The 22619-nt window shown below is 38.7% G+C and overlaps 3 protein-coding genes across 4 annotated transcripts; 1 reads left to right on the top strand and 2 right to left on the bottom strand.

Annotated features, from left to right (window-relative positions):
- The first annotated feature begins 1760 nt into the window (after positions 1-1760).
- bokb (BCL2 family apoptosis regulator BOK b) lies at positions 1761-10723 on the top strand. The gene is made up of 5 exons (XM_034234429.1): positions 1761-2073; positions 2590-2932; positions 4684-4812; positions 8611-8774; positions 9692-10723. Exons 2-5 carry the CDS (start codon positions 2710-2712, stop codon positions 9815-9817), a joined length of 642 nt encoding a protein of 213 aa, XP_034090320.1. The 5' UTR covers positions 1761-2073; positions 2590-2709; the 3' UTR covers positions 9818-10723.
- A 211-nt stretch (positions 10724-10934) lies between these two features.
- thap4 (THAP domain containing 4) lies at positions 10935-14889 on the bottom strand. Its single transcript, XM_034234695.1, has 5 exons — positions 14147-14889; positions 12778-12931; positions 12503-12612; positions 12087-12190; positions 10935-11934 (listed from the first exon to the last, which is right to left on the bottom strand). The coding sequence occupies exons 1-5, from the start codon at positions 14169-14171 to the stop codon at positions 11818-11820; spliced, it is 510 nt and encodes a 169-aa protein (XP_034090586.1). The 5' UTR covers positions 14172-14889; the 3' UTR covers positions 10935-11817.
- Positions 14890-15179: 290 nt separating this feature from the next.
- agxtb (alanine--glyoxylate and serine--pyruvate aminotransferase b) lies at positions 15180-19223 on the bottom strand. 2 transcript variants are annotated; one of them, XM_034234694.1, is made up of 11 exons: positions 18853-19194; positions 18314-18506; positions 17637-17701; positions 17401-17501; positions 17237-17307; positions 17049-17133; positions 16833-16931; positions 16673-16742; positions 16140-16235; positions 15884-16012; positions 15180-15545 (listed from the first exon to the last, which is right to left on the bottom strand). In XM_034234694.1, the coding sequence occupies exons 1-11, from the start codon at positions 19123-19125 to the stop codon at positions 15438-15440; spliced, it is 1290 nt and encodes a 429-aa protein (XP_034090585.1). In that variant the 5' UTR covers positions 19126-19194; the 3' UTR covers positions 15180-15437. The 2 variants fall into 2 exon arrangements, with proteins under 2 accessions (XP_034090585.1, XP_034090584.1); XM_034234693.1 differs by having other exon boundaries at positions 15182-15545; positions 18860-19223.
- Positions 19224-22619: the final 3396 nt, after the last annotated feature.

Raw genomic sequence — 22619 nt, 5'->3', positions numbered from 1 at the left:
GAGTCTTCCAGCAGCTGGCTCTGAGTCAAGTTCATCTTCCAATTCGCTGTCAAATTCTGAGTATACCTCCACATTCAATTCAATTCAATTCAAAACCTTTATTTATACAGATAAAACCCATTGAGATCATAGACCTCTTTTACAATGGTGACCTGCTTCAATTAGTTCCAAACATTAATACAAACATGACAGAAAACAAAGGACATTATATGATACTACAGTTTGTATACTAGTAGCATTTACAGACACCAATATTTTCTGATTGTATAGCGTCTATCCTAGCTTTAAAAACATGAAATGGAATCAAACTGCTTAGCTTCCATTCCTTTTGTAGACTGATGACATTATCATCATCTTCAGAAATGTCTTCTTGTTCCACTTCACCATGTTCTTCTAATGCATTCCACTCACTCTCATCCATTATTAGCTCCAAGGCAGAATATGTTTTGGCCATTTTGCTGGTAGATAATTGTAGTTCTGCACACTGTAATGTGAGGTTATGTCTCTGTTTAGTCCCTCCTCCGGCGTGCAGGTGCGAGGGGGACAGTGCGAGAAAATGTCAAATGTTTATACATTTCTGGAAGATCTAAAATGTTTATAATGTTCTAGGATAGTTTTGTTCAGGTACAACCAGCTTCTCTATTTATACAATTGTGTGTGTGTGTGTGTGTGTGTGTGTGTGTGTGTGTGTGTGTGTGTGTGTGTGTGTGTGTGTGTGTGTGTGTGTGTGTGTGTGTGTCTTTAGTTTGTGCGTTTCTGTGTGTTTTTCTCTGTCTGTCTGTCCTGGTATTGTACCCGGGTCAGATTGACCCGAACCTATGAAGGACATAAATGAGGGTGGGCATTTTTTGAAAATGGAAATTGGGTCAATTTGACCCGAACACCACACAAGGGTTAATGAGTTAAATAACTTCCTCCAATAATATGCATTATAACTGTGATATTTGTTTGCATAATCACATATCAGAATTAGTTTCGTTGACATATTGATAATAAAACACACCTGAAATAGAGGGAAATCAAACGTCTGATTGTGTCCTTAAAAATTGTTTATAACAGCTTTTCTTTTTTGACTGACCTTATTTTTCCTTTTTCTGACGTTGTAGAATACATGATCAAATATTTTGACAGCACCTTTCAAAACAAAAGCTTCATTTTATTTTTGATTTAATAAGAAAATTACAAAACAGCTTTATACAACGAGCATGCAAAACCCATAGACTGGTAAAACCCCAATTAAGTGTGTCTTAGTAGGCTACTTTATGTGCAGATCTATATATATCTGCCCTGCACGGGATTAATGTGAGACACTGTTGGCTGCGGTAAAGAACACATTGCTCAGGAAGGAGATCATCTCGTTACACCGGCAGACTGCACATGCACCAAGGAATGCTATGTTACTCACTCCCCCATTCACATCACAATTGTTACATTTTTGGAAACCAAAAATGTTCTTATAGGAAGGCTACAACAGTGTGGACACAGGATAATCAGTAATAAGTAAAATAACAATACACAGGATAATCAGTAAGTAAAATAACAATACAAAAGTGACATAAAATAGGTTCTTTCTGAGTAGTTTTCACAGATTTGTGAATGAAAATACAGATGCAGATGATTTACCTCCCTCTCTGCCCGCCGTAGTCAGGTTCGACTGTTTATTTGCTGGGAGGCAAGAAAGCAGGCGTCAAACTCCTCCTCCGGGCTCTTCTTGACTTTGAATCAAACGCTCCTATTGAGCGCCAATAGGAAGGTGGATCTACAGGTAGGCGTCCTCTCACTGAGTCCCTGCGATCAGTCGTTGCTTTCCGGCGAAACAAGTGGACCGAACACAACATGAGCTCTTTGAGGAATAAGACATGAGGCTACATTTATCCCGCTGCTTCCTAAATATCTGAAACTGTTTCTTTTCAGAGTTGTCGAGCTGTTTTCCCGTGACTGTTTGGTTCTTTTAGCTGGGATACACTTGACCAGATAGCTGTTAAATGTTTTCTAAATAATTAGGCAAATTGGCAAACCACATTTATTTATCACATCATAAGCGGGGACATAGATGTGGACACAACGTTGAATGTAAGTATGATATTGCGTGCAACCGCTCTAAATATTGATAAATCTACCGTGTTTTTTTTATTAGATGTTCTCCTTTCATTATGTTGCACTGAAAAACGCCTGCAATATGCATTTTTTTAAAAACGTGTTAAGCTCAATTTAGAGGGCTGTTGCTGTCATACTCAAACATATTTCCCTTGTGGTATCAGCTTGGTATTGCATAACCCAAGAAATGTAGCAATATCTTCTTGACTATCTCACCATGTGACTCACAACAATAACGCCTCCATCATATTCTTATGTAAGGTTCTCTTCTGATTTAGATTATCAGTGTCTGTATCCACCCTTGTGAATGTAAAAAAAGTGTGTATAGCAGGATCAATCTAGATGCTATCATTTTTGCACTAGTGGGTTGAATAAAAGTGTCTTTGTCTCACACCTATTCTGACAGAAACATTTCAAAATTAAGATATGTGAATCATGCATTCAACCAGTTGTCTCTTTCTGCCTCTAAGTCATGTTTTTCTCTCCTCACAGCTGCCATATTGTCCACCTCATTAAACGTTGTTCCTCTGGGATTAAGAGACAGCACGCTGAGACACAGCTGATCCCTAGAGGTCAGACACTCTCTGACCCAGAATCCCCTCGCAGGAGGACATGGAAGTCCTGCGCCGGTCCTCTGTGTTTGCTGCAGAAGTCCTGGATGTGTTTGACCGATCGTTGTCTGAGAAGGAGCTGGTGTCCCAGTCCAAAGCCTTGTGCAGAGACTACATAGTGTCCAGACTCAACCAGAACGGACTGGGATGGTCCAAAACTGAACTCAACCTCTCTCCCTCAAACACAACGCTTGCTGAGGTTTCTTTGGTGCTTCTCTGCCTCGGTAAGAGAAACCTAAAGATATGTTGAGTCTCAGAAAAAAGTGAATTCCAAGACATCTTAGAGCAACATGTGTGCCAACATTCAAGGCCTTGGTTGTTATTTCTTTGTGTACTTTGAACCTCCAACACCCAGGATATAGTTAAAATAAGACAAAGTGGTTTGGTCATAATTCTTTTAACTAGATCAGAAAAGCGCAGCACAGCAAACACTGCACAGTAAAACTCACCAGAAAACTCCCTCGACACTCCCTTGTAACGGCACAGCCTTCTAACACCTAACAATAAAGTCCAAGCGTTTGTCAGCGAGTCAAAAATGACACATAGTCTTAAGCCATTTCAACTTTTTTATTTATACCTAGTGTTGAAAGTAGAAGGATCACAACAAATTAGGGAGAGCGGTCAGAGGAAATTCTGGTTTATTGTCAATGTCTTAACCACAGAACACATCATTTTTTTAATAGAACGATTAAGATTGAAAATGTGTTTATTTATTTTATAATATTACGACATTCTATTAATCCGATGGATCCACATTGAAATATGCCTGCTGGTTTTAAAAACATTAACCAACAGGATAGAGTGAGAGATCCCTTTTTTGTGGAGCATTTTTATTTTTTTTTGCAACATGAAATAAAATAAGGGGAGCAAGAAAATGGTCCACTTTTAAACATGAACGTTTTGGATTTACGACTTTGCAAAAGTTAGTTTGAGTGTCCTCTTGGAAAAATAACAGGACATTATTACAGTACTGAAAACTCTCAAAATAACCCTTTATTGTATGTTTTTCTTAGAGCATTATAGGTTGGGTTCAAAATGATAGACTTTGATGTTTTGTACCCTTATATAGTGAGATCTCAGCCGGAAGCCAGTGTGACGGAGATATGATCACTGCTCTTGGGTCAAAAGCAGAGATGCTAATCTACTTTTAGATTAAAGTAGGCTGAGAGCTGCGATGACTCAACAGAGCTGGAATACACCATTGACAACATAAAATATGAACAAGTAGAAGGAAAATAACTCTTTAGATATTACTTTAAATGATTTCCACTAGTGCTGAACAATTATTCTGAATGTTATTGAAATCTCAAATCGGACAAGTACATTGTATCTACATCCCAGGAAGCGCAATTTGTTTAAGGGAACATATGTGTCAAAATGCTCTACCAAATTACATGTTATGGTGCACATATTATTCTAAAGACATGAGAAATAATCTCTCGTTGGTACAGATCCTAGCAATAAGTCACATCATGATTATTTTTGTATATGTTGTTCAATGATAAGGAGAATAATGATTCACATTCACCTCCAATATTGTGAATCATATCACAAATGCACAATCGGTCATAATAATTGCAATATATATATATAGATTTGTTTATCCAGAAACTCCTAGTTTTCACTGCACTGTTGATCATTTTCAAACTCTGATAAGCTTGGTTCAGAGGATGAGAGAAAGAGATGTCTTTGTGTGTATGGATATCTAGAACAAATTGATTACATGTGGAGGACTTGAATCAGTTAACACAGCAGCTAAAGTGCCCAGAGTCCTATTTTGGTGAGATATAAAAGTCTTACTTTGAACATCCGGAGTCATCAGAGTCACTCCACTAACGGAAAAGTCAAATAGTTTGAATCAGTGTAAAGGTTGTTTAAAAGCTTGTTTAACCCAGACATTTAAACAATCGGTTTACACAGACTTTTAACACTTCTCTCTCTTATTGTGTGTCTGTGCTCCCTCTCTGTTACCTAGGCGACGAGCTGGAGTGTATACAGCCCAGTTTGTACAGGAACGTGGCGCGGCAGCTCAACATCTCTGTTGCCATGGAGAACATGGTTTCAGATGCCTTCATCGGAGTGGCGACAGAGATCTTCTCAACAGGTACACGGCTGTTGCTGAAGGTGATGATGATGATGTAGCAGACTGTACATTATCCAAACTAAACATGGAGGCTGTGCTCAACATCACATTCTAACTTACTGCATAGCACACCCTCAATCTGCATGTACTGCATACAAGTATCAATCAATGCGCCTTATGAGGAAAGAAAGAAAGAAAGACATTCTTTTTTGTATACAATTCAGGGTGTTACATTACACGCATAGTTTTATACACATGAACAAATATACAAACAGGACCACATGCATTAGTGTGGCAGAGCATCCGGGAGCATTAAGGGGTTTGATGCCTTGCTCAAGCAGTACCCAGATGGCGAACTGGCCCCTCTCCAGCTATCAGTTCACACTGTATTATTTTGGTCCGATCAGGACTTGAACTAATTTCCAGAGCCAAGTCCCTGCAGACTGAGCTACTGCCGTAGTCAGAAGTAGGTTTTGAACCGATGCCTCCATTTGTCTGTCCTCGAGTGTGGCACCTTATACCGCTCGGCCATCCTGACACAACATTGTGATCCAAGCTTTGTCCTTTATCACAAATGCATATGCAGGCTTAGTGTTAAATTAGTAGGCTCCAGTTAATTTGTATATGTAACTTTACCCGGACATACTTGCCATTATTCGTAATGATTACTATTGATTTTCAACCGTCTGCCTCGCAGCCATTGCATATTCGATGCAATGCATTTTGGGGTTTGTTTAGTATCTTAATTAAGCTCACGTCTCATGCTCACGCATTATAGCTTATGTGGTATAAATCAGAGCATTTCACACCTACACAAAATCCAAACACCAAGCGCAGTTGGAATGTATTACATACTCAATTTTTCGTCTTAAGCATCATAACTAGTATGTCGGTATGTTATTTGGATAGAGAGCTGTAGTCTTCAGCCAGCACAGGAAGTGGTTTACACTTCCACAGAGTCTGTGACTGTTGATGAGGACCGTTACTGTGATTTAACAGGTGTGACTCTGCAGTTTCCATCAGCCTCTTTTGGCTGCGAGGTGCTTTTAGTGGGAGTGAGTGGCTGTGAATCATAAGTAGGTGGAGTGAGACTTCATTTAAAAGCACATAATAGCTCCCACTGATTTTTGGGATCTCTAAGTTTAGACACTGATTTGTTTGTGAGTATGGAGTTTCATGAATTAAAGTATTCTGCCTTATTTTGAGAACATTAAGATATTCTTCTTTACACAAAACTGCCCACTTTTGGTCCTGAATCAGGTCTAAATATCTGATATGCATCATAATATAAAGAACACACCACCATTTGCATATATGTATACGTTTATGCAATTGAAACGGTGGAATCTGCGTTCCATCACAGTCCTTAACATCCAACATCATAGGTTTACTTTTAGTGCAATCGGCGCAAAAGCTTTTATATTTGCTTGAATCTGTACAATAGAATGTGCTTGCAGGGTTTTAAAATGAATACAATAATTACATGTTATATTTTAGGCAGTCAGTTTACCCTACTTTTATCAATATATATATATATATTTCTTACAGTCCTAGGGATCAAGTTATATTTTGATACATATTATATTTGATGAGTATTTTGACAAAGATGGGAGGTGAGCATGTTGAAGTATCATCCAAATGTACCACAGCCTATACAAGTTGATGGAAAGTGCATTTAAACTCGCTGAAATTGGTTGTTGGTCGGATATCCGGCATTTGTGTCACTTGGTAGAGTAACCATAATGTATTTTTTCTTTACTAAACTACACCCTGCGATTTCCTCTTCACGTCCCATTGTTCTGATCTTTCCTCAGTCTTGGTCTTGAGAGATGCCTTTGGTTTGGTTGGTCTAGTTACGTCTCGACTTGTGTGTGCTCGCTCTTGGACTTGTTTCAAGTTGTCTTGACAACAGATCTGCTTTGTTCACTAAATAAAGTACCACTGACATTTTGAAGTATTCAAATAAAGAGTGACCTTCTGTCCTCAGTATGGGCCTTTGGGAGAGATTAGAGGGTCTGGCCGCTGTGTAAATAGTCATGTTTCCAGGAAAGATACAAAATGTATCCGCTTTTTATAATTGTCATGCATTGCTAAACTTATCCTTGTTTAGATGTCACAAGGATGACATTTTTGGAAAAAGCGTGGGATTCCTCCTGAAGAATAACAAACTAGTGAACCCAGGCTGCTCCAGCCTTCTGGGATGGGTTGGAACCTGAATATAAATAGAAAAATGCATCTTGTTTCTCCCGCTGTACGGAATTTGCTCTATAAAATGTCTCTGTCATTCTTCACTATGAAAGTGCTTAACATGACCACAATAAAGGATAAACCAGTGAATCTACATATCAAACCACATGTTTCTTTAGAGAGGCGGTTAAGCGGCCATCTGCACTGTGGTGTCCCTCAGTAAAATCAACACTGCTTGTCTCTCATCCATCTATCTTTGCCTGCCTCCCACTTCTGTTCTTCCGCTTTCCGCCCTCCTCCAGGTTTATCCCTGACTATCTTGTCTCTATTCTTGGCCTGTTTCTCAGTAGGGAGCGTTATGTGACGTCCTCTGACAGCTTTCATCGACAGTTATCTCATTTAATCTTGGCCAGAGCTCGCTCTATCCCCTGACACTGTAGGTCAGCCATGACAATGCATGCTGGCCTCAGGAGACTAATGCCATTAGGCCCTGCACTGCATCACTGAAAGTCGTTACAACATCCCAGCTGCCACGGAAACTGAGCCCAGAAATGGCTCAATGCCATTAATTATCAGATTGTTTAGGTAGAAAGAGGGACAAAGAATGTTCATTTTTCAGCTTTATGACTCTGCTTCTCAGTGGTGAATGCGAAATCATTTCTGAACCCGTCCACCTCCCCATAGCAGAAACTGCGCCCACATCCATGCAAAGGCAACACAATCTCACACTTTTTAATTTATAACTGGCTGGAAAGACGTCTTATCAGTTACATTAAAGCAAATGCACTGGTTTGTTGACTTAAACCTCGTATTTACAGTCTGTTTCAGTACAAAGTACACCAACTGCCTCCCTTGCTTCATGTCAGGTCACAGAATATGTAACCTTAAGACCGGGTCATTCATTTTTGTCCTCTTTTGGAGACGTGACACTGAGGCCATTATTTCAACCACCATTACAGGCAGTTTATTGCAGTCCTAATGTAGCGTGAAACACACTTCCTGGGCATTTTAGTAATGTAACAAACATGGGGGTGTGACCAACATTACACGTCGTTTCATTTCAAATTAGCAGGAGTTAAATGGTCAAAATTACAAATGTGTTTTACTTGCATTTGGGCAATTAAAGAACATACGTTTTAAGTAATAACAATAAAACAGATGATGGAAGAAAAAATGAAAGATTAGGTTATTTATTACAGTCAACATAATGTCATGCAATTTAAGTTTACAGTTAACTGAAATTAAGCCAATAAATAAGAAAAGCAAATTGAATAAAATATCTAAATGATCAAACTTATTTTTTTGTTCACAGAGTAGATGGGTGTTGACTAGGATTTGCACCCAAGAGAACAGGAAAACAAAGTGTTTATGTTGGTGTAAATAAAGCAGTTTATTGATAACAGTCAGGAAACACTGTCTCCATGGAGGATAGACGCTCAGGGCTTCACGATATTGTAGTGAGATATTTTTGCTTCTTACTTATCAAACAACTGCTGTGTGACCGCAAGACAAAATCACTGTATGAATATCTGAAGCAAAAAAAGATGCCTATCAGAAAAGCTTCTCTATTCATAGATGTAAAACAAAACACATACAACATAACCGGGTGATGTGTGTTCTGTTCTGCTGCAGGTATAACATGGGGTAAGGTGGTGGCCATGTTTGCAGTAGCCGGAGCCCTGGCAGTGGATTGTGTCCGAAGCGGTTACCCCACCACCGTGCACATCATAGTGGACAGTCTGGGACAGTTCGTCCGCAAGTTCCTGGCTCCCTGGCTGAAGAGACGGGGAGGATGGGTAGGTGCAATTTTCAGGAATGTTCCTGTTTGTGAACTAGCTTTTCCCCTGATCTTTATATGATGAATGCTGCTGTATTAGGATGTTACTGAGACTTTTGGTGGAAATATTTCATTTATATCAAACAAGTTAACATCTGAGAAAGTAAGAGGGAAATGCACTGTTTACATCTTGTTTTTGGGGTTTAAATTAGCAAAAACGTTTGTTGAAGCTAGATGACTGATAATGTTATCTTGTTCATGGATCAGAGCTCACTTTGCTTTCACAAGCTCTGAGTCAGAGGGGAGTGGCTTAAGATGAGAAGCTCGCTCAGAAAGGCCCAGTTATGGGTTTGAATATGTAGCTTTTTCATACATACCGTTGCTTCCTGTTGGCTGATCTGATACTAATACTTGCAGTTCATTTGTTTCTATTGCCCTCTTTTGGTAAAAAGGAGTACAAAAATGTGCTTATATAAGTGTTTTCATGCTCAAATAAGATCAGACATACTGTCAATCATTTGTTTTATATAAGCAAACTAAAACAAAAGGCAGCAACCCAATGATTACAAAAATATGGAAAATAAGTCAGTTCACCTCTGAACAATTTGTGATGTACCTGTCACTCAAAAATACAAATTGAATTCACCAGATAATTTACTAATAGCTGCACAACTTACACCGTTTTCATCAGCCTCAGCTTTACTTTGTGAGAATAGTTATAATAAAAACATGTTAGCCAAGTCTTGCCTTTATTTTCACCACTGGAGGGTGAGGGAGGGAGCCTGGTTCCTGAATGTGTTTTGGGGAAGGGTTTTCCCCTGATAGTTCACCTGGTTCCTGGAAATGATATTTGAATTTAGATTTTTTTTTAAACACAGTAAATATGTGTAGGTATTTGTAGTCCATTTTTTAAAAGTATGAATTTCCTTTCATCAGGCGGAGATGACGAAATGTGTGGTGAAGAAGGATCTCACCCCTAAGCACCACTGGCTGTCGTCTGCCATCGAGTCCCTGAAATATTTCCTCACTACAATGTACGTGTACATCATGAAGGAACCATGAATCAGCACAGGAGTCATCATCATTGTTTTAAATGACATTCAAAATCTCAGACTCAATCATAATGGGTGGGTCGGAGATAGTTCGTGCCTGCGTGCAGATGTCAGTCTGCTGAATGACCATCGACAAATGTTTCATCAGCATCGTGTTTGTGTCATCTCAGTTTCCGATAAGTGATTTCTCTTTATCCAAAGAGTTGTCAGTCGAGCATAAATGGCATTGAATTAAGTTTGTGTCACTCCACCTCTTCTGCATACTTTCACACTGCTTACACCTCCAGTGTTGTAACTGTAAAGTCTGATGGTGTTCAGGTTGAATGTGAGGTATTTTGCACTCCTGAGATAAAACGTTCAATGCTTTGATTTGGTGTTTGTCTCAGAGAATTAACCTGAATTAATATTTTGAGGTGAAAGCCTCATTTAAAACGAAAATCTGTGCTCAGCTGGCTGGGCCTCGTGAGTTTTCCGAGTGTGAAAAGGCCTGCTATCATATGATGAAGCTAAGGTGTTTCAACAGCAATCACTTCTTTGATTTACACTATTGTACTTCACCAAAGCACACAGTGTCTCTTCCCAAATACTACAAACCTGCTGCTGCAATTCCACACATCGTTGACCAAGAAATGTTGGGTCTCATTTTGGCCAAAGAACTTAAGGACACAGGAATGGTATGAACTGTATGCATATATTTTGGTGAACTTGATTCCTTTTTTAAATCTGTATAAAGTTGTATCTATGATTTTTATTTTCTATATTGAATATGACTTGAAGCCACTGCAGTATAAAGACCACGGCTCTCCAGGACGATTGTGTGGTATGCTTGATGGTTGTAACTTTCAGTGTTAATTTATAAATGTGTGTCTGAATGTTTTTTCTAAAAAGCTATAATAAACTTAACAAATCTAAACACTTTTGCTTACTTTGTTTATTCTTTGATGCTACTACCCACTGATTTGACACAGAGGTTTAAAGGTGGGTTCTTGTTGCATGTCATAGTCATAGCACAGCAATCCCCCCCTCGTTTACTGAAGGCTATAAAATGCTCCAAAAAAGTCCAAGAAGCGATCAAGAGGATTAAAAACATTAAGTTATTAAAATAAATGAAGACAAGTCAAATGAAATAAGTCATATCACTTTTCTTTTTAATGCAACCCGTGTGAGAACATCTATATTTATGAACCTGTCCACTGACAGACATAAACCAAACAAACACATAAATGACACTCTTTACCATAACCACAATAACACTCATAAGAATAACTGACCTTTTACACACAACCCTTTTCATTCACTCCAGCAGGACAGCAGTTACTTTAGCTTTCAATTGTAACTTAGTGCAATGAAAGTTCAAGACATGAGAACACAGCACAACATTAGTTCATCAGTGCTTTATAAGCTGACCAGCTCCAAGAATAAATATCCAGACAATATATATAAATATACCGTAAGCATCCGTACTTAGCCAAGGCCATTAAGTGCAAATAATAATAATAATAATAATTTATTTTTTAATAAATTGTCCCAGTGGAGTTTTATACCTGTAGTTTCTGGTTTAACTCTATTTCAGTAATCTACAGGTGATGGTAATGTACTGAGATATACAGCAGAATGCCAGCAAATGCAGGGAAGAAGAAGACAGGTTGCTCTTTACCATGGCTGTAAATGGAGTATTTGAAATACCTTGTTCTATGAGGAAGGAAATGTGCTTTGTTAAACCTCATGAACACACACACGGTGTTTGAAACTGAATATAATCATAATGTGTGTTTGTTCATAAGAAAACTCCACAGGGCTTTTTACATTTTTGAATATAACTCTACACATTTCTCACTGTAATGCCTGACTCTCAGTTATTGTATGTAATGCAATAATACACACCCTACCCCAAGCTGTTTTAAATGATTCGTTGACTTAACAGTGATTTTTCATCATGCCCCATTTCAGCAACATTTGTCTTTCCTGACCAAAATACTGCTATTATAAGAAGCCCAGCAGCCTGTTGGGTTATGATGACCGACGGTAGGTGATGTGCAAGTGCTGCATCAAAGGCTGGTTGTCTGTTGCCATGGAAACGCTCTGCTCCAGCCTCCCATCTGATCGGAGCTGAATCACTCGAGAAATCTGAAGAGTGCGGGCGAGGACATCGGCACAAAAGGAAGCATAAATAATTTATTGAATAAAACAAGTTATGTTTTGTTGATGCTCTTTGGACTGTGTGTGGGCAGTAGTTAATATGAATTATTAATAATGCAGGATCAGAGAACCAGTTTTACCTTCTGCACATACGGCTCTCTGGCGAAGGAGGTCCGGGCCACCGCCTGGCTCTGAAGGTTCAGCTGCTGCCCGGTCAGATCCCCCTCCTCAATCTCCACCAGACCTGCACATAAAGACACACTGGTCTCAAAACATGTGTGAAGTCACAGGAAGTTAGCGCTTACAAATTCACTATATGCACAATTTTAAGTTTAGTTTATGAGAAAAATGTATCTCTCTATGTCATGTCTGGAATATATCTCTTCACTAATGCTTTAAGTCACCTCTTATATTTATATATATTCAATTTAACCTTAAAATTCCCTCAGATAACACTTACATATCAGGCCTTTGCACATCTGAGTGATTACCACATATAACAGAAATACAAGTACATACAAAACAAGGGTACATCCAGCAACATGAATGTAACCACCTGAGTTTTGTGCGATGATGAACGCCACTCTGTTAGTTCCCGGCTGCATTCGAATGAAACCACACTCCCTGTGCATGGGCTTTTTGGTCTCTGCATGGAAGGCGTTAAACCTGTCAAACAAAATAAGAACGAGAAATGAATAAAACATAAAGTCTGTTAACAGGATGCACATTTCCTAAGGTAAGATGTAAACAAAGAGTTGAGAGAATAAACCAGAGAGGGCCACAAAATGTTTCAGCTTAGTGTTATATTTCTAAATTCTCCCAGTTACCTACGTGAAGTTGATGACTGGTTGTCCCACATGGCTGAAGTTCAGTGTCTCTATGTAGTGGAAAGGTTTTATGGAGGGAAAATTGCCCTCACCAGGTTCATCCGACTCCCAGGTACCCAGAAGCCAGTCGAGGGCGAGGAGGGCTTGGTTCAACTCCACTGATGGTAAAAAACACCATAATCATGAAATAATATCATCAAACGCTTGATCATGAAAATCATGAAAACAGAGAACAAATTCAATCAATATCAGGTGGTGATGGGTGATGTCACACTAATATACTGTAACTCAGCATGTCATTAATTTTGAATGAACTTTTAATCAAACAAACACAATGTTATACAATTGGGAGTGAAAAAACAGACCAGAGTAACACCTTTAAAACACCAAGATAACAAATCAAAACACTCTTAATCATTTCTCCTTAAAGCGTTTATTTTTCCATTAATTCAATTTTTTCCTTTTGTTTAAATGTATCTAAATGTCTTCTGATCAAAGTGTAGGCTTTTTTTGTCATTCAATTTTATGTAAAGCATAAAACAACTGTTGCATTTTATGCTGGAAATGTAGAATAGAAACGAGAACTCTTACTATAGTTATAACAATGTTGCCTGGACTGCATCCTATTCAGGTACGTTTTTTATATTATTTAAATGGTGTAATCCCAATGTATTTGATTTACACATTTTGCGGACAATGTCACCAGAATCTGAACAGTATACACATGGTTAAGTTAACCTTCATGGCAGAGCTTTTAAGTAACTGCAGAATGTGAAATAAAAGAGCCCCCTAAACGTATATTCCTGCAACAGAGAGGGAAGAAAATGTGAATTAGATACAAGGAAGAGTCCTAATAAAAATGCACTATATACACTGTGTGTGCTGCAGCTCTCCCATTCTAACGGTAGGTGGCAATGGAGCGAAGGACATTTGGCAGAAACCAGAAGAAGACTCTTCAGTAAATTCAGAGGAAGGTGAATGTTTTGTTCCACACTCATATCAATAATATAAGTAACACTTTGCAAATAACACGCATTTATCACAGAAACATTTCGCGACGTTTTGATTCGCAGACCACAACATAACCCATTTAAAAGTCAGAGTACTAAAACAACGTCTCCACCTGTCCCTGGTTGGTTTAGTCTATCACGGAAGTAAGCTACTTTCGGTTGTTAAAGCTCACTGATATGTAATGTAACGTTTCACTTTGATCATTTTCTGTAAATTATTGCTCTAAAAAGCTGCCGAATTATTTTGTAGTAACCTTACTGCAAGGTATCATTTGATCCCTGCGACATTGCAGCGTGCACCTACATTTGACATTGATTCTAATATGTGTAATATAATATTATAAATGTTAACCATTGTCCTACCTGTCTGATTTGCAGGACACGCCATTTTATAATCCAAATTGCAGTCAATAGACTCTAAAGCGAGTATAAATCAGGAAGAAGTACTAACACACCTGCTCTATTATGTCACGTAATAAACTGCGACAGTGTTGTTAATCAATTTTATATACGGCTTTCACAGAAGGGAATCCTGGGTAATGTAGTTCTGAATAGTGATGGGAATTCCAGCTCTTTTCAGTGAGCCGGATCATTTGGCTCGGCTAACCAAGAAGAGCCGGCTCATTCGGCTCCCAAACTGCTCTTCATTTGACCACATATACCTTTTATAATTCAATCAAATGTAGCCCTGTTTTGACAAATGATTTATATTTGTACACACATATCACTTAACGTATTCAATACATCCTTTGTACTGAAGTATTCAAAAGTAAAAATTACATTTTTAATATAAATGATTTGCTGTGGCCAATTGTTTTCATTCAATTTACAGACCCTTGCTGATACCACCCAATGAATGCACTGACTTGCTTGTAGAACCACGCTACCCAAAGCAGATAGCAACACCTAGCTTATAACAACTTAAGCATAGACATTTAAAAAAAGGACAGCTACTGTATCGACATTTTTAAATTGTATTTAAGAAAAAGCCCTAACACAACAGCAGGGTTCTATTTCAGTATTAACTATATATAAAAAAAAAAACAGCAACAGCTGACATCAAATCTTTGCTGAGCCTAAAGATAATCATAAATAAATAACAGTGAAAATAAATATATTGCAATGCTCAAAACAGCAGCATCCAACCACCATAGCGCGGAGATCATCATATCATTCTGTCTTGTATTGCTTAACAACAACAAAAACCAAAAAACCGGCTCGTTCGCGGGGGCGAACCAGCTCCCGTTGTTCACTTAAAAGAGCCGGCTCTTTGAGCCGGCCCGTTCGCAACTGAGAACTGACACATCACTAGCTCTGAAGGTTAAGCACATGTATAGACTTTTGACCATGCTTTTGACCTCTGTACTGTTATCACACATTAAGGCAGGAAAATGAGTGTTTGATAAATTAAAGCACACTTTATTGACAGCTTTCAGTGCACTGAGAGTGGAACATAAATGAAAACATCTGCTTCTTTATTTCTAAACTAGTGTACTTACGAAAGGCCCATTGCCTTAGGTTTCATACAATCTCATACCGTCAAAAGCACAGACACATGCAGAACCGATGCGCTGTTCCAGGTTTCTAGCGTTTTCGGGACACTTAATGTTTTATTCCTTAATGAATGAGTACAGGGTGAGTGGAGAACGGTCTCTTAAGCCTTGCTCTTTCTGCAGTTCTTCAGAGCGTCTGCCAGGGCATGCAGTGCCATGTCAGCATTAGTCTTCTCACAGTTGTATCCCATCAATCCAATCCTCATCACCTAATGAAACGAGAGGTAGAAAATGCATTAAAATGACCCAGCAGCATGACTCAGAAAGCTGTAAAGGCTACAAACTGCTGACAACATTGCTTGCTATAACTGTTGAATGTGGTTTGATCTTAATGTTTACTTGATTAGAGTATTCTGAATGAGACTATATCCCTGGTTATGTTTATTTGGGGAGAAATATTTATCTTTTTAGAGTAACCTGATGCAAAGATGCTGAGATTATTGTTCACATCTACAATCTACAGGTCAGCTGATAATGACTACAATGTCAAAGGCATACATGTGTCTGTCAACTGTACAGGGTTAACATATTGACAGCAAGCACCCACCATGCCCATTGAAGGACCCAGGCCCCCAGTCATCTCCATCTGGTGGTGTTTCATGATGTATGCCAGCAGCTCCCTCCAGTTGTAGCCTTCAGGGATGGCGATGGTGGTGACAGAGGGAAGCCTCAGGTCCTGCAGGATACAACATAACTGTCAGATGTAGTGCACTGATATACAGAGCTCCAAAATGATTTTTCGTATCTATATTCTTTAGCGTTTTATATCCAGAATGTCGTTTTGTTGTTGTTGTCTGTATCACCATATCAGGGATGAAGAGCTTGAGGCCCAGGTCCTCCAGGCCCCTGTAAAGGTAGGCTGCCACCTCCTTGTGCTTCTTCCAGGACTCCTCCAGCCCCTAGAGGGAGACAAAGATCAATGGAAGTACGTGAGAATCAGACCAGAAGTTAGAGACACTGCCAAGGCCAAACTACTGCATTAATAGAGGCTGTGTGCTTTTTCTAGCTAAATGAAAACACAACTTCTATATCACATTTTACAATATATTAAAAAAGGCAGGATTTGATAAATACTACCTTTTTATTCTACTCCTTTTTTCAGACATGAATAACCTCCTTTTTTTATTGATATTTTGCTCTGTTTTTGCTATTATAGTTTTATTATCTCCCTTAAAGTTTTATTTTTTTAATGAAAATAAATAAAGAGCATGGTATGCCCCTATCACAGCCCAGAATTTGTATCTGTAACAAACTGGCTTAAGACAAATATAGTGTAGGCCTACGTAAATACATTTTAGATCACATAAACAAAGAAATGTATTTAATTTCCCTTTACCTTCTCAGCAACAATGGCCAGACTCTCTCTCAGGGCAAATAATCCAGACACTGGACCGGTGTGGTGGTATCTAAAACCCAGAGCCAACCAAAAACAGTTTCATAATAATACTTTAAGTTAAAATATGGTTTTAGGTGACATGCAACCGTTGTGGACTTACAGTCTGGCTGGTTGGCCATCACAACCCCAGTAGTTGGACAGACATGTCATGTCGAAGAGGTAGGATACTGGTTTTGTTTTCCTGTTAAACATCTTGTGGCTTTGAGGGGTAACAGGGAGACAAATAGATACATGAATGGTCTAACTCTAATAATCCTTGCAGTGGCAGAAATGTATCTCTCAAATGGACAGATGCATGCAGAAAGCCCCCCCTCACCATGCTCTGTCATTAAAGGAGATGGGTGCTGTGCCAGGAGGCGCGTTCAGAGCCTTCTGAGAACCAGTGTACAGGATGTCAATATCTGGAAGCACAAGAGGCAGATTACATCACACACAAGCACATTGTAGCAGCTGACAGAATGTGATCTGATGTTATTCATTGTTTTATTTATTTTATAGTCTTACTTTGCTTGTCCATAAAAATTGGTGCTGCACCAAGAGATGCGACTGTGTCAACCAGGAAGAGGCAGTTATGTCTGGGGGAGAGAGGACAGTATAGGGGAAATATTATATTTGATGTGGTCATTTTATGAAAGTGTATGTTCAGGCAGATACTTTAGGAGGCTTACTTTCTGCAAATGTCTCCAATGCCGTCTACTGGGTGACAGAGGCCAGCGGAGGACTCTCCATGTGTGAGGAAAAACAGGACAGGCTTGTGTTTTTCTACAGCCTACAGAAAGATGTAGAAGTGAGTTTAATCGCATACGTGTTCTTGTTACTTGTACAAGTCACATACAAGTTCTGGTTGAGGTATTAGACATTTGTGTAGTGGTTTATTCTAGCTTTAGTAAATGATAGTGCCTACCTGTTCAATTTCCTTATTGCTGAAATATCCTCCAGGTGCTTTTACCATTCTATGTACATTGGCACCTAAAAGTGTAAAAACAAATGTCATAATCTGTAATGGATAGAATGAAAGAAAGGTGAAAGAAGTAATCAGATAATCCACCTAAATTAAAGTTGTACTATACAGTTTATGTCTATCAGTGTATTCAAAAGTTTGCAGGATAATATATTATATTTTTTATATTATTTGTATTTCAAAATATGTATATCATGTAATTTATGCATTAATGTCCGTATCACTTTATTTTTGCAACTAAAGCTGGAGCTCACTCTAATTACTTGAAATACTATGGATAGTTTTCATAATATATCATCATGGATAATTTTAATATGTTTGTAATATTAATCTTGATAAAAAAACACATATTTGTACTATATCATATTTACTTAATTTTTGCTTCAGTTGTAGTGAAGTATAAAGTAACAGAACATGGACATTATTAGATTAAAGTACTTTAACACCTAACTTAATCACAGTACTTGAGTAAATGTACTTTGTTACTTTCCACCAATAGAAAGAGATATAGGTAGAGGAATGCATGGTATAATGCTAGAGTGCACAATCCGTGTACACGTATGTCTATCTTCTTTGGAGACCCAATTGACGCGTGCGTGGAACCTTGCGTAAAGACGTACCCATTCTTTCTGCAATTTCTGCGACGCGCTCTCCCCAGATACCGTTGACGCCAACAAGTACGCTCTCCCCCGGCTCCACCGTGTTGAACACTGCACACTCCATGGCCGCGTGCCCAGAGCCGCTCATAGCTATAGTCATGTTGTTCTCTGTCTGAAATATGTATTGGATCCCTCGCTTGATGTCATTCATGATCTGGCGGAGACAATACAAAGTTTGAAATCTCGTTTAGCATTTAATTAGTCAGTTATTGTTACCAATCACTGAAGTAATTGCAGTGCAATTGCCATTGATTTGGGATATTATGCAAATATGTATTTGATAACTTTTATAATAAAATCTGAAGAATGTATATATATATATATGTGTAAACAAACCTTCAACTTTAATTTATTCTAATAAAACTAATATTTCTGTGGTTAAGAAAATATTTCGCAAGTTGTCCTTTACCCTAATTAATCAGCAAGTGTGCACACTTTTAAAATGTAACAATACTAAATGAATTCTGTATACTATTGAGATGTTCAAACAAAGCATTTACCTCATACATTTCTGGATGTAGGTGACCGATAATCGGCCTGCCTTGTGCGGCTAAAATACGTGGAGGAACGTTTGAGGGTCCAGGTCCGAACAGGTAACGCAGTGGAACCTCCAGCGGCCGGAGCATGCATGCCGGCGGCGGGATGGAAACGGAGGACATGGAGCGGTCCAGTCTGAGCAGCAGAGGCGCGCTCCTGGCGGCCAACGGACCATCGAGGGCCGCTGCTGCCTGCTGGGCGAGCAGCGCGCTCCGGCTGAACAAAGCCCGCTGCATGACTGCTGCTGGTTCCTGAGAGCCTGCTCTGAGTGACTGAGGGAATGAACCTGACCAGGAGTTTCAAGTACATATTTAAAACAAACAGGTATTTGACCTGTTGGCCAAGGGGCGGTGTGCCTCCCCTCACAGCTAACCCTGCCCTTTAGTTCAGGCTGGGAGACACAATGGTAAACAAAATACAAAATCATGTTATGAAATATTTTTTTATCCAGCCAAGTGTCAAGCGTCCAAATTTAAAATGTATTCAAGACAAATTAAATGATTTCATAATTTTGTACATGCATCGTTATGTTGGTTTCGTTTTGGTTAATTCAAACATATTTAAAATACAGGTAATCATAAATATTGGAGATATGTGAAATGGGGAACATTGGTAAGACTTTTGAAGTAAGAGAAAAGAAAGTGGGCTAGAATATTTAATATTTATAAGAAACACATTGTGTTCATTGGAAAATTGCAAGTAATAAACACTAACATTTACAAACTAAACACCAGACTATCAACCCAAGAGAAGACAAAGACCCTAGAAAGAAACTTTAACCAAACTAATTGGTACCTAAACATTTATTCCATCAGTATAAATATTTAATGGATTTTTAGAGTATAAAGTAAGGTCATACATCTAGGAAATAGTTCAAAATGTAAGAAAAGTGTTGCCAATGCGAACACTCTCCAGTGCGTGTTGACATTCTTTCTTACAGTTTTGATCCACCACAACTGTTTTTGTGACTTATTGGACTTGATCTCCATGACTGTTGGACATTTGTGGAAAGTTAGGACATGCAGACAGAACTGGTTCAGGTCAGATGCAGGTGGTTTGTTGATTCTGACTGAGCCAACACTGCTTTTGCCAAGAGGAGTCTCCTCTCAGAGAGCCAATCTACTCTCTCAGAGAAGGACACACACACACACACACACACACACACACACACACACACACACACACACACACACACACACACACACACACACACACAAAGTTATTATCTATCGTGCAAATCATCTACATATATGTTTAATGTTTTTTGTGAGGTAAGATTTAAAAGCATCCCCATTCACTTTGTTATTTATTCTCATTCAAATTAGAGTTTTTTTTTTTTCACACTCAAAATAAATGTCACACAAGGGTCTGAAACGTTTTTTACCCACATAGGTGTCTTTATTCACCTGATTCGGGTGTCAGGTCATCAACGGGTCAACAGGCATCAGAATGAATCTCATGTTCAAGTTTTGTGATGAATCATAATACATTTTGCAACACAAACAGGATTTGGTAGAATATGCAGAGTGCATAAATACAGTAAAATCAGATTTCTTTGTTAACCTCTGACCACTTCTGAGTGATCGAAGCGTGTTGTGTCTGAGCTGCTCTGCTGGGATTATGTAACACTTTTACATCATTTTAGTGCCAGGTGCACACAGAGATGAGTAACCGGAATGGGGAGTATTATTAATGGTATAGGATTGTTGTTGTAGCTGGTAAGAGTATTCACAAGTAGTTTTTATCTCAAATTAACAGCAAACAGCAATTACTTTCACATTATGTAAACTACAATGTCATCCAGTTCTTCTTCAGTTGTTCAATCATTGAAATCATGTTTTAGGGAATATTAAAGATTGAAAGAGGTTAAACTGACACAGACAAACCATTGAGGTGAAATATTTACACTAACAAAGAAAACAAAAGCTAAGTTTTGCTCCAAAAACGTATTGTCAGTAACTGAGTATAATCTCGTGTAACTGTAACTGTTGTTGTGTCACAGCCAACAGGGGCCCCTCTCTGGGTCTGGGTAAATAATTATACCTCTGGCAAATAGATTTGGACTCAATGTTTTCCTCATATTGGCCTTTGCACTGAACGTAACATTCAAAATCTACCCAAACAGAGCAGGAGGAAGAGCTGGGAGGGACACGGAAAGAGGAAGAGAAAGATAAAGACAATACAAGTTCATCCACAGGGGGCGTTATGAAACTGTCATGAATGACGCCATAAGCTCTCAGTTTATGTACAAGGCCATGGCCAGTTCATCCAAGTTTAAAAGACAGAACAGTGTTCTTATCTTCATTTCTAATCCTAATTTTTTACAATGTAAATACAAATAACTGTGGATGAACTAAGACCTTAACCCCACGTGTCCACAGATATATTGATTTCTTATTTAATACTAAATCCTGGTAGGACATTATCAGAAATATGTTTTACTTAACCAGTTATTATAAAATGTGCACATATTCTCATTAAAGATGCTTGAGAAATGGGCTCTTCGTATAACAAAATAGGCCTATGCTGTATTTAGAAAATAATTGTCAAAAAGAAAAAGTACTTTGCCACTTACTCCCTTGTTCCATAGCCTGTGACTGGCACATTCAGTTAAAAAAACTTTTGCCAAACTTTAATTTAAAATGCTTAATTGATTTTGATCCTCCTCACAATGCATTTGCTGAGTCAGGTTGAGGCTGAGAGGTGAAAGCATGCGCATTATCTCCGGTGCTGCTGTTGGTTTAAAAAGTGCAACATGATGCAGATGCAGACTTATAATTGTACCTTGCTCAACTGTATTGAATCCTTCAGCAGCACATGCATAAACCAGGCTTTCCAGTTCATTCCTACATACAGTATATTGAGAACGTTGTTATTGAGGCCTATACAGTTGCAAGAAAAAGTATGTGAACTATTTGGATTCTCCACACATAGCGTTGTGTGTTCCTTCCAAACAACTCAACTTTGGTTTCATCTGTCCACAGAATATTTTGCCAGTAGTGCTGTGGAACATCCAGGTGCTCTTTTGCAAACTTCAAACGTGCAGCAATGTTTTTTCTGGACAGCAGTGGCTTCCTCCGTGGTGTCCTCCCATGAACTCCATGCTTGTTCAGTGTTTTACGTATCGTAGATTCGTCAACAGAGATGTTAGCATGTGCCAGAGATTTCTCTAGCTGACACTCTAGGATTCTTCTTCACCTCATTGAGCATTCTGCGCTGTGCTCTTGGTGTGTATTTTTTATAGGGCAGGGCAGCTTTCACCAACACCTCCAATCTCGTCTCATTGATTGGACTCCAGGTTGGCTGACTCCTGACTCCAATTAGCTCTTGAAGAAGTCTTTAGCCTAGGGTTTCACATACTTTGTCCACCCTGCATTGTGAATGTTTACATGGTGTGTTCAATAAAAACATGAACACATATAATTGTTTGTGTGGTATTAGTTTAAGCAGACTGTGTTTGTCTATTGTTGTGACTTAGATGAAGATCAGAACACATGTTATGACCAATTTATGCAGAAATCCAGGTAATTCCAAAGGGTTCACATACTTTTTCTTGCAACTGTATGTTCATGTATTATCCTCTTATACAATTGTATTCCTAAAGAAATGACAAAACACACTGTGCTGTTGACAGTTATACAAACTGACTCCAAGCGACTTTAAATGACCTTGAAGCAGGCTGCTGTGGCTGTAAATACGTTGGCTAACTTGTTGTATGACTGTGATGTGA

This window comes from Gymnodraco acuticeps, unplaced genomic scaffold (genome assembly GCF_902827175.1).
Source record: "Gymnodraco acuticeps unplaced genomic scaffold, fGymAcu1.1, whole genome shotgun sequence".
NCBI lineage: Eukaryota > Metazoa > Chordata > Actinopteri > Perciformes > Bathydraconidae > Gymnodraco > Gymnodraco acuticeps.
This window is presented reverse-complemented; position numbering and strand designations above follow the sequence as displayed.